Source organism: Vipera berus (assembly GCF_964194415.1).
Source record: "Vipera berus genome assembly, chromosome: 14".
Classification (NCBI taxonomy): domain Eukaryota; kingdom Metazoa; phylum Chordata; class Lepidosauria; order Squamata; family Viperidae; genus Vipera; species Vipera berus.
Window position 1 is genome coordinate 13,534,059 of NC_138217.1, and position 17,690 is coordinate 13,551,748.

The following is a 17,690-nucleotide window of genomic DNA, read 5'->3' on the forward strand; positions in this document are numbered from 1 at the left end:
TTCTGACCTGCAACCCTTCAGAAGGGGCATCAAGGCTGCTCCTGTTTCTTTACAGGCCTCACCCAAGGTGGCGTTTATGGCCCGGCCCCAACTGACCTTATCGTAATCATACTGTGAGGAGCATCGGCTGTCGAACCTCAGGTACAAGCAACGGGCCCCAGGGATGTGCACCGTCTCCTTAAACTTGTAATTGTCCCTGACGGGGTGAACGGTCTCCACCGTCTTGCCAGCAGCCCAAGGAGCTGGGATTTTCAAGCCAGTAAGAAACCCCGGCTCTTCTTTCTCTTCCAGCATCCTGGCATAAACATAAAACAAAAAAGATACCAAAGAAGTAACTCTATAGGATCTATTAAGCCTCACCTAAAAGAACTGTGGGAACCAAATACTTCCATTGCTATCCCCATACAAAACTGGCTGCAAAGAAGCATCTTGTCTGCCGTGGTTTTAAAAAAAGGCGTCACTTTTGGAACGTAATAATATATATTTTTTTTAATTTGCTGGTTTTCTAAGGTTGCTAAGTTTATGGAGAGAAGAAAAACTGTGGCTGTCTTGCACCAGGGCAACTTAAGATGTGTGGACTTCAACTCCCAGAATTCCAGGAGTTGGAAGTCCACACGTTTTAAAGCCGCTAAGATTGGATACCCATGGCTTATACTTTTGGCTCTTCATAAGATCAGAAATTGCTTTTCCATCCTAGCCTAAGCCTTTATCTTTCAATGATCCCCTTAAAAACAATTAGTCCAGGCACAAAATCTCCAGTGGGTGAAACGGAAAGAGAGAGAGAGAGAGAGAGAGAGAGAGCAAGAGCACTCGGGGGTGGGGAGGAATGAATCGTGTGAAGGCTCTGCTGTTTGTGCCAATCACCTCTCATCAGGGAAGAGCTTGTTCCTCGGTTCAGAGGCTCCTCCAGGAGAACCGCTCACGTCCGTGAAAACTGGAGACTGGGTTTTCAGCAACAAGGCTGTCTGCAACACAAAAGCAGGGCAAACGGGTCACAAGGTCCAGAGCCAACTCCCAAGCCGGGAAAGCAGGGGATTGACAAGCCCAGAGGGCAGCGAGGCAGCCCGTACCTGGCTCGTGTAGAGGACCAGTTGTACCAGCTGAGGCATGAGAGGATCAGCCACCATCAAGGTCTGAAGATTCGGATGCATCAAGGAGGTCAGCAAGACGGGAAGCAGGTGGCCCAGGATGGTGGCTTTGGTCACCTGCTCCAGGCCTTTCAATCTGCAACAAGAGTCCCCACCACAATTCCGTTTTTGGGAGGGCGTGCCCGCTAGACTCCTTCTCAAGAAACGTCCCCTCGGCCCTGCAGCCTGGGGTCCTCCCTCCTCGGACTTCAGAGATGGACCTGGGGCCTGAGTCTTCTGAAATGCCCCGCTCAATAACTGCTAACTTGGGGAATGTCCAACCTTGGCCACTGTGGACTTCAATTCCCAGAATTCTCCAGCCAGCTTGGCTGGCTGTGGAATTCTGGGAGTTGAAGTCCACAGGTCTTAAAAGTGGCCAAGGTTGGACAACTCTGTGCTAGGTGCAGTTTGACGCACCTCAAGATTGCACCTCATCCCTGGTGACTCATCCTTTCAGTTGGATGCCTTTTCATTGGTCCCCTTCTGGAAGCAGCCTTGACAGAGAGGCCTTACCTCTGTTCCCGGTCTGGGACGTCGCTGTTGATCAGGGTGGTGGTGACCTGCTGCAGCTTCTCCAGCACTTCATCGCACCCCGTGAGGATCTGCATAGCCAGGGCCAAGATGCTAGTCTTGAGCTCCTACGAGGAGACAAACAAAACTCAGGATGGCGTTTGTGGGGCCCGCGGAACCGTTCACTTCTCAGTCCAACACAGAGGTCCATGCAAAATAAAGACGGGCTTCCAAAGTTGATGGGATGAGCACGGTAACAAGCCAGGCAGCGGGAGATCTCTGAAGGCAGAAAACCGGGGGATCTTCTGTTGAAGGAGGTTTCAGGAGCAGCAGGACCTGTGGGGGATCTACCAGTCCACCCTCCCCACTCAGCATTCTTTTGCCGTGGGCCAACAGCCTGGAGCAGGGGTGGCAGGAGACTTTTAACAAAAGAAACACCGCTACGTTGCTATCACTCCACCTTGGCCTGTAAGAACAAGGCCTTCTATGTAACGAAAGCTCACTGTTAAAAATACTCAAGCACTTCATGGAGTCTGGAGGCCACTTACTTCGCATTTCTTACCAGGCCACAGATTAGCTTTCCTAAATCAATCCGACTGGGAGAGAAAAGCTGATCAGCAGAGATTCAGCAAGAGGCTGGAAAAAAGAGGTCACCCACATTGGCCTGGGGGTTAACATGGGCTTGCCAAATATGCCCGGCAGGCACCAGGTTGGGGAATTAATAACCACTGGAGAATGATTTAGTGCTTCGCTAAAGCAAAAACATCCCAACACGAAGATTCTTCAGAGCGGCCTTTCCCTGAAAATCTGCTCTAGAACCTAAATAAGATCGTTCTCGTCCCCCTGATTCACATCGTGAGGACAGCTCCCTTTTGTTCTTGGCTGCCAAGGGGTTGGTTGTTGGGTTAGGGTTGGTTTTTTTCTTTTTTGGCAACTGGAGTGAGCAAAACCAACACAGGAAATTCCAGCCAGCTGGATAGTGCAGCGGAGGCTAAGCAGGCCGGGGCCCAACTCTGCAAGTACTTATCAGAATGATTAATCCAGCCCACTGGTGGGGCCGGACAAGGAACCAAACCGTCCTAGAAGGGAAGAGAGAGGCACTGCGGAGAGAAACGGAAGGAAACAAACAGGAACGAGATGGGTGTGCCGGAGGAGACGTGGTGTGGAGACATTCAGCACTGACTTCGGACGGTCACGGACATGTCAGAGTGAGGATAAAGGATGAAGCACAAGTAACTTCCTGAACAGCAAGAAGGAAATGGATAGGAATCATCCCGGCCCATTTGAGGGCTCAGCCGAGCAATGGATCAAGCCGTTCCCTTCCTCATCTTAAAGGGTTCTGACGACAGAGACAAAGCCAACCAGGGCACAAAAAACAACCCCCCCTTTCCTTTGGAGAATATTAGCCTTCCCTGAAGCGCATGGGAAGCCTTTTACTGAGACTGAATTTTAGGGAAACGGGTTGACCGCCTACAGGGAGCCAGCAAGGCTTCATCAGCACGAAGGGACTGGAAGGGGAGCTTTTCCAGGCAGGGCTGAGAGAAGCGAGCAAAGGTGAGCCCGGGATTCTTCGTGGGGGGGGGGCACTCGGTCCCCCCAGCTGTAAACCACAAAGGGCCCAGGGAAGTTTTCTAACCCGGAGGAGCTTGGGAGGTGGGAAACATCAAGTGATCTCATGCTAGGATTCTAAGGGGGGGGGGCTTGCAGCTATAGCAACTGGTTACTCCGAGCAAAGTGAGGAAGTGCCACTCGTGGGGGAAGGCCAGCTGAAGCCCTCGGGCAGCTTTCCTTTCGGACATGACGTCACGCCACCAGGACCACGGAGGGTGAGCACAGAGAGGGCCATACCCGTCGGCTGAAGAGGCGGCAGCACCGGGGCCAGGAGAGAGCAAGGGCGGTGGAGCTTCCGACTTGGTGTTTACCTGTACCTTCAAGGTCTCTCCCTGCAAGGAGCTGTCACTGTCATCGTTTTCGTCAGGTTTAATCAAAACGGTATTACTGAGAAGGTGGTTCTGAACAGCCATCAGGTACCGCAGGCAGGCAGAGGCGGCCTGCAAGACAAGCAGAGACGTTTGGGGTTACTGTCCTGACACAATTCCCTCACAGAGCAGCAAAGAAAAGCCAGCAGGCTGTTTCTGAGGTCCAGAGGAAACTCACAAACAGGGGAGAAGACAAAGGAAGCCTTCAGGGTCACAGCGGGGTTAAAGGAGGTGCAAGAAAGTTTTGACACCTTAATTCAAGCTAAAATCTGGGAGACGGATTACAAGTTCCTGGTCCTTACCAAACTGAAAGACATGTTCGTGGGAAGTAACCCCACTTATATTAAAAACAATGATGAACTTGAGAGCATCAAATGTTGGACACTCCGTCCAGGAGCAAGAGAAGGAGGAGACCCAGATGGACAGAGATATCTGCCACCATTCCCAGGGGCAGTCGATGCTTCTAGATTCCCCAAAAGGAGAAACTGTCCCCCTCCCCCTCATTCTCCCCACTGCAGCCCCCAAAGAGAGCATGTGGGGCACGGTTACTCACAGGCACAGTGGAGAGAAGCCTCTGAAATTCATCTCGAGAGACGATTTGGCACTTGGTGATTAAGATACAAGATTCTCGGACCACAATCTTGAGAATGTAGTGCAAAAGCTCATCATTTAGTCTTCAAAGGCAGAACCGACGGGGCAAAGGAGGAAGAGTCAGAATGGGAGACACTGCAGCGCGTTAAAGCAGTCAGTCTTAAGTGCTACACTAGCCTCTCCTGCTGATCTTAGCTCTTGCCCGGGAGGCAAACTCCCGGATTCAGTCAACTAGTTTGCAGAGCCCCGTGGCTGGGAGGTTTACCTGCAGTGCTCCTCATCTTCACTGCCAAATCTGTTGTTCTGGAGTTGTTCAGCCATGCTGGTCAGGATCACATCTCGAAGCTGGGCCAGGCCACTGTTCCTGTCTCCTAGGATGGGCCAATTCAGGGAGGAAGGTAAGCAAAAGGCCTGGGATTGTGCTGCAAAGCTCTCCCTTGGCTTGAGGCATGCAGCAAACCCTATCTTCTGGCTTGTGTGTTATTAATTTACAAATGAATTGCACTCCGGCACTTTCAAAACTCTTACCTTCAGTTAAGACCAGCTTCAGTAGGTTATTGATTTCTGTTTCTCCAGGGTACAGGATGCTTAGGCCAGAACTTAAAAAAAGGCAGAGAAAGGCAACACTTAGCATTTGCACAAAAACATACAAAAAAGAGCGCTGTGTTTTGAAGATACACCGATTTACTCTAGCAGATGCTTGGAACTGTTGGTAATGTTATTCGCTACAGCATGAATTATGGATACCCGTCTGGAAATCTCCTTTGGTTAAAGTAAGAATATGTTTTTTTTAAAACGTGCGGAAGCTCGGTACACAGCACAGCAAATTCACACCTCCTGCTGAACAAAGCCAAGAGCGGCTGCTTTGTGGATTTTATTTACTTCGTTTCATGGGAAACGGACTTTCCTATCCCTGGAGAGACCTCTGACATCGGGAGATGAGGCCGGATGACCTACCTGATGGCCAGGCAGACCTCCTTTTGAATTTCGGGGCTGATCTGGTCAACCGGGGCCATCAATAACTGCCAAAGCAGGAGGCCGGATCTCCTCACAATCTCCCGATTCTTCTCTGTTTGGGGACTGAAGAAAAATTTAAAAACCACCTGCAAGACAAGCATTGCAATGGAAGATGGGAGGAATATATGCACAGCCATTATAGTAATGCACGTTTCGCTTATTCGCATTCTATCTGGACTTATTGAAATAACCAGGTTGGCTCAACTTACTCATACTGGAGAAGAATTGAACAAAAAAGGGTAAGGTATTCAAATTCTATTTTCTTTCTTCATGAACCTCGAAAAACCAGGCATAATTACCCCACAGATCAGTGTTTTTCAAGTGGACAACTTTACGATGATGGGCGGACTTCAACTCCCAGGACTCCCCGGCCAGCCATGAACCCTGGGAGTTGTAGTACACCTATCTTAATGTTGCCAATATTCAAAAAAATATTGCCACAGATGACCAGGCTTGAATTTCATACAATTTCTGGTGAACAAGAACAATATTTAGCCTATACTCTAAATTCTTGTCTTTTTTGCTGGGGGAGGCAATAATCCAGAGCCCATCTCAGATCAATCAAGGACTCGGCAAACCCACGTGGGTCATCCTCAGAGTGGCAGCAGGTGAAAACTCTCCGGTGGGATGCCCCGTTCCTGTCCAAAATACACAACAGGCTCACACTGATGCTACCTAGTTTGGGTAATGAAATGCCTGCAAGAAAACAAGCAAGCTCAGAGAGCTCCAAGGACCCCTGATGCATAACGCAGACAGCACCGAGGAAGGCTCCTCCTCCTCCTCAACACACTAGGATCTGACCTGGCGGGGTAACCTAATGTGATGAAAAGTGTGACTTAATCAGGCATCTATACCTGGAAGACCACCAGGATGCAGCGTATGATGCAGGTGTCCCCGTTGACCATGGCCTTCTCCATGATGTCGCAGATGCTGCTAAGATGATGGGCTTCGATGGGGTGTTGCTTGGCCAGGAAATTGGTGACTGGCATGTTGTTACTGGTTGCCAGCAGGTTGAGCTGATGGATGCACATGGCACCCACGTGGTGCAGCAGCTGATTGATAACCTCGTTTGTGGTTATGGCATCTCCTGGAAAAAACAACCACGTTCTTTTTAAATTTGCCTGGCGAAGATGATAAATCGCCCCTGGCAAAGGAGACACAGAGGAGAGGCCAATTACTGCTCAGAAATAATTTCAAATAAACAGGCAATGGGAATTTCAGGTTATTATTAGGGTTTACAGACTCTTTCAAATGACACAACACTAGGCATAAAATGCTAATATTTAAAGATTTCCAACTGTGTGCAAACAACCTTAAAATAATGTAACATTTGTGTGAGAGAAAATACGTTTTGGTAGCTATTTGAGCCCCAGTTGTGAACTGCAAAAGTCTTGACTAGGACTATCCTTACAGAAGCACAATTGTGTTTATTAAAAGCAAAGTGCTCCAATGTTCACCATGCCAAATCCTTGTCGCCACACGGGTTTACTAATAGGTGTGCCCGGCACCAACTGCCGACGGCTGCTTTTCCATATGCCCCATCCACCGAGCGTGCCGGCGGTACCGTTTGCCTCCCACCTTGAGGCTCCAAGACGATGTGGCTAACTCCCAGCCTCTGGCAGATGTAATGGAAGGCCTGGTTCCCCGGGTTGCACCACTGATCAATGTAGTCGTTGGAACACGTCCAGATCATGTTGTTCAGGGCATCGTAGCAGGCGCCTGGACGGAAAGACAGGCGGCTCCCTTGATCAAAAGTGAACGGGGATGCAAAGCCAGCAAAAGCTTACAAAAATCCTGGGATACTGGCTGTTAAAATGTCTCCGTCTCTGCATGGAACAACTTGCCCCCAGAAGCTATGGGCGCTCCATCACTGGAGGTCTTTAAGAAGAGATGGGACAACCATTTATCTGAAACGGTACAGGGTCTCCTGCCTGAGCAGGGGGTCGGGCTAGATGACCTCCGAGGCCCCTTCCAGCTCTGTTATTCTGTTACCTGTGTATGTCCACGTAGCCTGGTGACAGACTTCTTTCTCTGCATCCATTCCCACCAACAGCTGGCTGTGGGTGGCTTTCTTTACTATTCAGGAGTTATTTGCTCTTAAGGAATTTACACCTACGCGCTCTGTCAAAGCCCAGCCTCTCAGTGGCTAGAGAAAGCCACACCGTGGACTTTCACTTAGAACACCTCGTGCCGGTCACACCCGGGGCTTACCTAGGCCGGGGACAAGGGCACCACGCCCAAGGGAGCTCCCCGCCGCGTCAATGAGGTCTGCTCGGCTTGCAAATTGCCCGTCGGAGAGATTGTACACCAAACTGGAGGCTAGGACTTTAAACAAGGAACCTGCCGTCAATCAGTCCCTTCTAAGCACCAGCCGGGCGTTAAGGCCAGGCCAGAGCTTCACCTCTGCGGCTTCAGTGGGAAAGTCCAGAGAGGCGTCCTCCTCCCCCGGGGCTGAGAGGGAAGAGAACTTACTTTTCAAGGAGGACAAGCCGCTGCTTCCCCCGAAGAGAGACCGGGTGGCTGAACTGCCGGAGCCCCCTGGGGGCGGGACGAGCATCACCAGGTATGTCCCGCAGGTATATATCGGGGTCTTCCGCAGCATTTTGAGAGGCAGACCGCAACTGGTGTTAGCAGCTGAAGAGAAAGGAGGGCAAGCCATGAGAAGCACAGGGAGGTCATTTTGCCCGGCAGACGCAAGACGAGGCGAAGGAGGTGGTCCAGAGCAGGAGCGTAAGAAGAGGGACTGCCACCTCGGAGAAGCGGAGGCTGGATCTTGCCCCCTTCGGCCCAGCTGCCTCCCTGGGCAGGAAAGCCACAAAAGCCAGGAGGAAAGGGATTCCTGGGCACCAGCTGCCCCTTACCCGCCTGGTCCTCTTTCAGCGTATTGGAGATGGTGGAGCCAGTCAGCGCGGCCAGGGTGGCCGAGGGGGAGGCTCTGTACCTCGAAAGCCGGCTGAGCAGCATCTCGTTGATGCTCTTGGCCGAGTCCCCCTCTTTCCTCATCAGGATGATGCGCTCCTGGAGGGGCCTGGCGACGCAGAGCCCGTTCTCCACCTGGGCCAAAGAACCGAAACGGCGGAGGAGAGCTCGTCACCGGCCTGTTCGTTGCCACACGGAGGACATCGGCGCCTGGCAGGCGCCCCGTCTGGGCCCGTCTTCTGGGAACAAGACTCACCTTGAGTTCAAAGACATCCATGAAGACCGAGTGGCCCTTGGGGGTTTTTTCATTCAAGCTTGCCGGAGACCAGATCCAGTAGAAGTAGGTCCCGTCGGAAGAGAGATGGACCGTGGCCATGGTGCTGCCTATGGGAAAGTGATCGGGGGGCATTGGGACAAGCTGGCACACCTGGGGCAGAGAAACGGGGCAGGGGGTGGAAAGGGAGGAGAAATTTAGTTTTACGGGCATTTATTATGACACGCTGATCCTGACAGTATCACGAGGCTAAGCGGTTCTGCGCAAAGCGTGCCGATATGCCGGCCTGACATTTACAACTAGCATCAACGTTTGTATTTCCAACAGATCGCTGAAGAGAGATAGAGCTTCTTCACCTTTTAAGTAAGAAGAGTGCTGGGAGCAAAACTTAATTTGTTCTCTACACAGCAAAACAAAAGCATCACAACTCGCAAGGTGACACTCGCTGATCAAGCACATTGGAATGTGAATGAGATTTTTTAAAAAGCTTCTGTCAAGAGCTACACCACGTAAGAACTTTCTTCCATCCCCACCGCTGGTAGTTTCCCCTAAGAATCAATTTTTCTCAAAACTGGAAGACGCTCTGCTATCACTGTATTCGCCCATCAGGAATACTGAAGTCAAGTCCTGATGTTCAGACAGGCGAGCAGACGGGGCTCCGCCAACATGCTCAAAAAGAAAGACACGGGTTCTAATTGGGAATCAACAATTTCCTTCGTCCTGCACCTGGTACTACGAGATCCACCTGAGATTCCTTTGTAATGACTGGGTTGCGACGCTAAGCAGCACAACTCATATAACTGACACTCGATGCTTGTGTGCTGCTGTCTCAGCTCTTGCAAGTGGGACCAGAGTCTCTCAGATGCAGCCAGCGGACAATATTTTGCTAATCCTCAGACGTTCTCAATGGATTTCTAGCTTTCAAAGGGAGACCGAGAGCCTGAGTCATCTCGGAAATATCCAGGGCAGTTTCATGGACTGAGCCGGCACAATTCCCAGATCCTAAGTCACCGTTGGGCCGTGTAAGCATCGGTGGACTGATGAAAAAGTTCCCCAGAGAAAGACAGCAGGTGCACAAGGGACTTTTTTAAATCTTATCTTCCGAGCTTTCCAAGAGACAAATGTAATTGATTATTATTAAAGATTGCGGGGAAGGAGCAAACACGGGCCCGGGACAGACACTAAATCTAAAAGCACCTCTGGTTTTACCTGGAGGGTGTTCTGATCGATGACCTGGAAAAGGGAGTGAGGTTTACTGTCGAAAGAGACCGGCCTGTGGACCAGCCTGCCGCTCCCAAAGGCCACCCAGCCGGACTCCAGCTCCTCGTTGCGGCAGTACACAAAGCCTCTGAAAGGAAGAGCAGGGCAGCTCTCCGTCATGCAGGCCTGCTTATGCCTCCCAGTCCCGTCCTTGGTTCCTGCCTGAAACCCACCGAGTGCTGCCTTCCCCTGCCTTGCCCTGCCTCTCCCGGAGACCCTGCTTCGCTTACCGTAAAGTACCGTGTAATCCAGATCCTAATTTGCTGATTCCCCGGCCAACTGAGTTGCTTGTGTACAGATACAGCCCGTCCACTGCCAGGCAGCGTCCCAAGTCTGCATCTGCAAGAGGCGTTCAGGAGGTGGTTACTTTCAAAGCCAGACAATTTGGAGGGAGGTCACGCTCCCCGCTGCCGGGACAGGGAAGGCGACGTTCCTCCGAGCCACGGCCAAACGTCCTTGGCGTGCGAGGCGGGACTTTCCATAGGGCAGCTACCCTCGTTATGTCTACCTAAGGCCAAGGGACGACTTTCTCCCCATCAGGAAAGAGAGCTCGGTCCACTAGTCTCATTCTAATCTTTTGACGCGTCCAGTTCCGAGCACTGCCTGTTCGGACGAGCACGGGCAACTGGAGAGTGTCAAGAAGAAAGAGTGGAACCTGGAGGAGGAGGAGGACTCCTCTTCCTCTTAGGTGCAGGTGGGGGAAAAACTGGCCGCCATTAAGCTGGAGAAGAGAGATTAAGAGGCTGGAAGGAGAACGCTCTTTATCGAAGGGCCCATTGGGGGGGGGGGTCAGGGCTGCATTTTGGAAAAAGCAGCCTTCTGGCAAAGACCGGTGTTCGCTCCAAAGGAGGCGAATTCCCCCGTGGAATGAATCCTTCCAACCGCCACTACCCAGCCATCAGCGAGCCAGGGCTTCTGCCTGTGCTCCAACCCTCCAACCTCGGGCACTCGAGAGGCAGCAACGTCCAGCCTTCCCGCCTTCTTACCTTTATTTTCTGAGCCAGAGCCGGGGTTGGCGTCAGGTGCCGGCAACATGTCCTCAAAGCCCCAGGACACCAAGTGTTTGCCCCCTAGCAAGCAGGAGGGCGACCCGGGTCCGCCTTCTAAAAGCAGCAGCCTTCAGGGAGCAGATGTGGAGACATATATATGTATATACACGTGTACATACCCACACATGTACACTTTTGTGAAACAGAAACAATTAACTACACAAAAATACAGCATTAACCGTTATGTGCTCTTAAAGGGAAGAGTATGCCGACATACTTTTGCCTTGTATATGGGAAGAAAAGAATGAACTTGGGATTCCTGAACTGATGCATCTGGTCTGAGGCAATATGTGGGGCGCTCACCACCCACGCCCCCCACCTCCTCCTCCTCCTCCTCACCTGTACAACACATCAGCCACAGGCAGGGACCCCAAATCAGTCTGTTTCTGTAGGAGATGGACGGTGTGAACAAACGTCTTGAGGGAACCCCTGGGAAAGAGAGAACAAGGCGGTGGGCACTCTCCAGGCACCGTAAGAGGAGGCAAGAGAGCTCTCTAAGCAGGAGGACCCGACACTCAGGCCCAGATAAATACATCCAAAGACTTGTGGACCGATACCCGCACGTTGCGTACTGTTCAGTTTCTATTCGTGTAGCAGTGAGTAAGAGACTGTTCAAATCCAGCAGCCTGTGTGGGAAAAGCAGGCGAACCTAGCTAGGTGAAGATCAGGCGTATTCTTGGACCCTTTTGCAAAGTGGTCAGAATGCAGAAGGGGGCCAAGAGTGAAGAAAAGGTCCTCGCCACTTGCGCTCTGTGAGGACTGTCCCCCACACTCAAGGGAAGCACGAGGACGCCCACCTCTGCAGCTCGAAAGAGAAGGAAACCCACCCTGATCCCCCTTCACGAGGCTCCTTCTCCTCGGCAGAACCTTCCCTGAAGGCCTGCAGCTGCAGGGAACCCTCGGCGGGACTGGGAGCTGGCTTGCCTTCGGTCTTCAGGGATCAGCCCATAAAGGACTGCGGACAGGTACAAGCCCCCCCCCGCCCCTCCTTCCTCTACCTGGCACAAGCCAAGGCCACCAGGGCCGCGGCGGCATTTTCTTTCTGCTTGTGCGGGATCTGCTGGCCGCAGGGGGAGGCCTCCTCCAGCCAGGAGCAGAGCAGAGCCTCGATGCCATTCAGACAGTCCGCGGGCTCCTTGGTCAAGCTCAAGGGCTGGCAGTCCCGGAGGCACGACAGGAGCACCTCGGCGGTGACGTTGCACAGGGAAGGGTCCGTCCGGCTCTGGGACTCGATCAAGGGGAAGACCAGGAGCAGCCCCATGCGGGAGGTGAAGGGCGCCTGCTCCGACTGCTGCAGGAGGCCTTGCCGCTTGAGCAGGGCCAGGGCCTCCTCATCGCCCGAGCTCTCCCGCTCGTGCTGCTCCTCCAGGGCCAGCTGGCGCTGGGCGTTCCAGAGTCCCCGCAGCGCGTTCAGCCGGTACTCCAGCAGGCGGGCGTAGGCGTTGCTCTGATTGCCGCAGACGGAGCGCAGGCGCTCCGACAGCTCCGAGGGGTTCTTGGTCTCGAAGGTCAAGATCTGGAGGGGAGAGAAAGGAGACAGTCACGCCGGGGAAGGAATGCCACGTCCCTTCACGCCAAGCCCAAAGCGGTCTGGGAGAGAGAAAGGGCTCCAAATTCACCGTTGGGTGCAGAGTAACTGCAGCTCTGCGGGCTTTAGAGCCGTCTTTCTCCACCTTGGCCACTTTAAGATGGGGGGAGGTGGGGACTTCAACCCCCTGACCTTCAGTTAAGTTTTTTCCTGAGCCTTAGAAACTTTAAATCCTAGACTTCCATGCTGGCTGGGGAATTCTGGGAGCTGAAGTCCACACTTCTTAAAGTTGCCAAGGTTGGAAAATATTGAGTTTTCCCAGGAAGGAAGAATGGAACCATTATTCAAGCTGCTGGGTTTTCCTCTTATAAAATCCATGCTGGCCCTTGGCATGAATTTCCCCTCTGGCCAGAATCGGGCTGCTATTTAATGGCTGCCCTAAGAGAAACACAAGGCTGGATTCACTTCTGAACTTACGAGTTTCGTCACTGCCTTAACTGCTTAAAAGCCTGAGCTTTTAAGCGGGGGAAGAAATACTATTGATTCCCTCATTTTACCCTATCTTGCAAGAGAATGCAACTCAAACACACACACACACACACACACACACACACACACACACACACACACACACGAGAGTGCTTTGATTAACAGCCGATTGTCAAATTTTGGTTGTGCCAAGGCACCATTAAAGCAAAACCACTATCCAGACGGATTTAAAATTTAGGATAATGTTACAATTCGCTTTAGGGTCGGCATCAGATATTTATGAATTTACAACATTTTCTTGGTTGCCTTTGATGGCTTGTGGATGACGTTAGATGACACATAAAACCAGTGCTTTGTTTTTTGAGCAACTTTAATGGCAAAGAGCAAGAAATAGGATTACTGAGAAAGGATTTCAAGGCCAATTAGCCAAATAAATACAAGCTGACATACATAGTTAACTAAATGCTGCAGACATTGATTTAATAGGGTCCAAACTCACAATGGGTTTTAAAAATCCATTTGGTTTTCCAGTATTACAAATTCACCATGGAATCCTATAAATTCTAAGGCTGTGCAAAATTTAACAGCAGCAGTATTAAGGTCCTTTAATAAGGAAAATATTGTGATTTCATGCAGGGAAATAAATATTGGCAATAAGTTTAAAATGAACGGACTTGCAACTCTCAGAATTCCCCGGCCAGCATGAAGTTGAAATCCACTCATCTTAAAAGTTGCCAAGGTTGAGAAACGGTGTTCTCAAGATTTTGCACGTTTCCAGGGATTTGAACCCAAGATGATAATGCACAGATTTGGGTTAAACCCATCACAGAGCCAATTACCTTACACCTGTCTCATTTTTCTCCTCTGTATATTCTCTGCTGACTCAGGATCATGGGAGGACAAAATCCCCTGTTATTCAGGCTTAATTCCCCTTGTTTTTAAGAATATAAAAGTAATGTACCATCACAGCCAGTCCAGAGGCTTCTCTGGAATAAAGAAGAGTTGGTGCATGTTCTTCTCCCCCACCCATTCAAAAAAACCCCCCAAATAGACCAGCTCTTGCAGCGAAGATGCTTGTTTTACTGGCAAAACCTACATCCAGGGAAGCACAGCAGAAATATCGATCACTGAGAATACTCCACTGATGGGCCAGAGAGGCGCTTTTTCCATTGTGCTGCAGCAAAGTAGCCTCTACCCAGCAGAGGCTTCTCAATTTCGAACAGTCAACCCAAAGCTAACTGGGGTGTGCCAGAAAAATCAGTTCCAGTCATGAAGAGGACTACACCACACATGAAGTAAGGGCAGGACAATTAGAATTACTGGGGAGCCTACAAAGACCTCCCATTTAATCGTGACCCCTCTAGGAAGCAGCACCCCTAAACTCTTTCACTCTGTTTGTTGAGCAATGGGGCTCTCACACATAAAACCTGCAGAAACAACAAACGGGCTGCCCGTCAAAGAAGTTGGAATGGTCAATGCTTAATGTTAAATAAACATTTTAAAGCCAAAGGGTTCCGAGTGATTTCCTGGCTGGTCTTGAAGAGGTTAGAGTTGGTTATTGCCAGGATGGGAGACCACTAGGAAGTCCCAGGATCGCAGAATAAACTGGGAAGTCAGTCCCCAAAGAAGGCAATAACAAATCATGTCCGCACTGAGGACGATGCAGTTGAGAAGAAGGCTGCCAACAATGTAAAGCTCTTATGCAGATCTATAGCACGGCCATAACCGGAACGCCATGTCCGGTTTTAGTCATCACATTTGAAAAGGCTATAAAGAAGTGGAAAAAAGTGCAGACCGAAACAACCAGGAGTTTGAGAAAAAGCTGGAACATCCGAGACTGACCGGAACAAAATGCAAAAAGGTAAAATAATAATAATAATAATAATAACGCACGGAGTGGAGAAAAGAGGACCGGGAGCTGCTGTCTTCCTCCTCTCTCCCTCATTCAGCAAAGCCATTTAGGGGGAAAAAAGAGTTGGAACAAAAGCAGCTTTCCTTCACACTGCGCGCAATTAAACTGCGGAATTCATTACCGCCAGATATGAGGAGGATGTGATAGGAAGACGACTACTGACGAGGGTTTCTTTAAAAGGGACGGGATAAAGTCACACTGAGGGACACTTGTCTCAAAGGCTCACAGCCACCTCTGCGTGGGGTCAACCAGTGGCAGGGACCCCCCCCCAGAGGAGAGGACTGCGTATCCGGTCAGAAGCGTCTGACTGGATACTATGAGAGGCAATCATGGACCAAGATGGGTGTCGGCCTTCAAGAGTCAAACTGAAACTCAAGAAACTTTCACTCATTTTGAGCTAAATTTGCAAAATTGCCACATGTCATCTGGGGGGTACCTTACCCAACCAAAAGCATTTGGGATGATCCACTGCATTTTCACAGGGGGAAAATGTAAATTTAGTCACTCGACAGTGAGATGGGCAGCATATAAATTTAATAAGTAAGTTTGATTGTGATTGGCTAAAGGTTGACTCGGCCTTCCACCCTTCTCAGGTTGGTAAAATGAGGAGCCAGATTGTTGGGGGCAATAGGCTGGTTCTGTAAAACCGTCTACCGAGGGCTGTAAAGCAACGTGAAGCGGTATATAAGTCTAAGGGTTATTAATAAACAAACAGTAAAAATATTAATGGAAGCAATTAGCTGTATGCAGTAGCTTCTTCACCTGAGTGGCATTGGACTGTACCTGTATGCTGCCCAGCTACTGGGGCCTTGTGGGCTGTGCTGGCTGGTGTGGTGGCATTTGTACCCCAATTTGTATGTCAAATGTCAGTTGGGGAGAGCCAACGGAAAGCAAAGGCTTATCAATTGCTACTGACATTTCAGTAACCCCAAACATCCAGATTATCAACTCCCATTCCACAACCTGTTTTCTAAACAATTGTAGGGATTGTAGAATTACCTTCAAACTACAGCATGCTCTTTGAGCAATTACTGCCCAGGGCTGTCATGTGCTTAATCATCATTTAAAGCAGGCTTGCAGAACTAATGGGCTCAATTCTATTTCTGGATGCAAACTATATTGATGCAAAACAACAACAACAACCACTCCAAAACCCAAGAACCCTCACCCTCTGGGCCACAAGTCCCACAAACCATTCCACCTTCTTTGACAGATCACAACAAACACAAGCAAAAAAAAAGGCAGCATTTATTTTAACAAAAGGCTTGCGATGTGTGGGCCACTGTCATTCCCCCTCCCTTAGAAAACAATTCCTTCTCCACATGAAGCTGAGAAGAGTTCAGGGCAGCCTTGCCTCCTTCCTGGCAATACAATTGCGTTCCTTCAAGCTCCCTAAACAAACGCAGGTGACTGAGCATAAGCCTTCAATGCGGTGCCTGCTGAACCATCCCCGTTTGGTTCACACCACCCAGCTTCTGACAAAGAACCTGTGTCACCGAGAGCCACACGGTTGGGGAAGAGGGCGGAGTGACGGAGGGAGGCGCATGAGAAAGCCACGGCTGTGGCAGAAGAGACACTGGCAGCAAGGGCTCGGCTGCCCCTATTTTTAGGAGAAGAGAAGCCGAGGTTGGCAAGCATCTTCATTACTCTCCCTCGGCTTTTGAGCCATCCTGGTGAGCTCAGCCCTGGAATATACACAGTTCAGAGTAAGGCAGGCGATTCAGCAGAAAAACAGGAATAAGAGGACCACCCTCGATTGGGGGAGAGGATTCCGGGGGGGGGGGAAGGGAGAGAGGAGGAGAGCTCCCAACCTCTGGCCTCTTCGGCTTCCTTAGTGCTGAATCACCTTTGCGACAGCCTGTCAAGAAATGTGGATAGAGACAGACCTGCCCCAGTGTTTACATGCTGCTTCCTGCTCTTGGACCGGCTGCCGATTCCCTGCCCCACATCTTGATCCTGCTGGGCTGAAAGACTCCAGGAAAGAAATCGGTGCTGCTCTCTTGCCCCCCCCCCATGCCGATCACTCGTCCCCCTGCCTGATTTTCCATCCCGGAGAACACCAGTGCCCCTCCTTCATCCTCTGGCCTTCCAGAGTTCGTCCTTCAGCCACTCTTGGTCCTCCCACCTGTTTCTCCAGGCATCTTCCCCGTCCAAGGGCGGCTTCTCCAGTCTGCTGACCAGGTCCCCCCCCCCCGTCAGAATGACCTTCCCCCTTGGGTTCTTCTTCCTTCTCTTCCGTTGCCTTCCTGGTCCCATCCTTCCCCACCCCATCACCTTTACTCCAGCTCCTTAAAATGGAAATGCTCCCTCCAGAACACGGGTTGATGATCCATGGTCCCCGGTGGGTTGGCTCCCCAGGCTGACATCCTCCCTTCGGTAAACCCCTGACCTGGGGACATCTCATTCCCAGAAACCCCGAAAGAGGCGTTGGGAAATCACTCAGTGGGGGATGAGCCTTCCTTCCTTCCTTCTCTCCTTCCTCCCTTCCTCTCTAATCCTTCCATCTCTCCCCTTCCCGAGCTGCCTCAGAGGGACCCCAGCTGCCATCTTTGCCCCCCGCTCCTTTCGCCAAGCCCCCCCTTATCTCCCCCCGGCCTTACGGGGCGCAGAGGGCGGGGAGGAGGCCGAGGCGATGTTTTCCCTCCGAGCCAGGCCGGGCCGCTTCCTTCCCGGGGGGGGCGCAGCGACCCCCCCCATTGTTCGAGACCCCCCGGGCTCCCCTCCTCACCTCCAGCTCGGTGTCTCCGGGCTCGGCCACGCCGACGATCTCGCTGGGCAGCTCGGCCAGGTCGGTGACCCGGATCAGCCCGTCGTGGAGGAAGATGGTCTCCTCCTTCACCGACAGCCACTGCGCCGAGTCGGCGGCGGCGGCGGAGCCCGAGGCGCCGGCCGGGGAGCCCATCCGGGAGGCGAGGCGGCGGGGACGGCGGGGCGGCCTCCCTGCCTGCGTCCCTCCGTGCCGGGCGGCCGAGCGGGGCCGGGATGCTCGGGCAGGCCGGGCGGCGGGAGGGGGCGGCGAGAGGCGGCGCCCTCAA

At 51.6% G+C, this 17,690-nt stretch overlaps 1 protein-coding gene across 1 annotated transcript in view; it reads right to left on the reverse strand.

The window, feature by feature from the left end:
* HECTD4 (HECT domain E3 ubiquitin protein ligase 4) overlaps window positions 1-17,690 on the reverse strand; it is a 44,423-nt gene extending 26,733 nt beyond the window's left edge. Inside the window, exons 1-21 of the mRNA XM_081339010.1 lie at window positions 17,384-17,690; window positions 11,725-12,242; window positions 11,066-11,155; window positions 10,664-10,794; window positions 9,908-10,016; window positions 9,627-9,765; window positions 8,400-8,570; window positions 8,086-8,278; window positions 7,697-7,858; window positions 7,436-7,549; window positions 6,803-6,943; window positions 6,079-6,311; window positions 5,165-5,310; window positions 4,736-4,806; window positions 4,473-4,578; window positions 4,170-4,290; window positions 3,560-3,688; window positions 1,641-1,765; window positions 1,071-1,224; window positions 865-965; window positions 97-295 (exon numbers count right to left, since the gene is read on the reverse strand). Of these exons, the coding sequence (XP_081195136.1) occupies window positions 97-295; window positions 865-965; window positions 1,071-1,224; window positions 1,641-1,765; window positions 3,560-3,688; window positions 4,170-4,290; window positions 4,473-4,578; window positions 4,736-4,806; window positions 5,165-5,310; window positions 6,079-6,311; window positions 6,803-6,943; window positions 7,436-7,549; window positions 7,697-7,858; window positions 8,086-8,278; window positions 8,400-8,570; window positions 9,627-9,765; window positions 9,908-10,016; window positions 10,664-10,794; window positions 11,066-11,155; window positions 11,725-12,242; window positions 17,384-17,557 (3,327 nt within the window). The 5' untranslated portion in view covers window positions 17,558-17,690. The remainder of the gene's footprint in view (window positions 1-96; window positions 296-864; window positions 966-1,070; window positions 1,225-1,640; window positions 1,766-3,559; window positions 3,689-4,169; window positions 4,291-4,472; window positions 4,579-4,735; window positions 4,807-5,164; window positions 5,311-6,078; window positions 6,312-6,802; window positions 6,944-7,435; window positions 7,550-7,696; window positions 7,859-8,085; window positions 8,279-8,399; window positions 8,571-9,626; window positions 9,766-9,907; window positions 10,017-10,663; window positions 10,795-11,065; window positions 11,156-11,724; window positions 12,243-17,383) is intronic.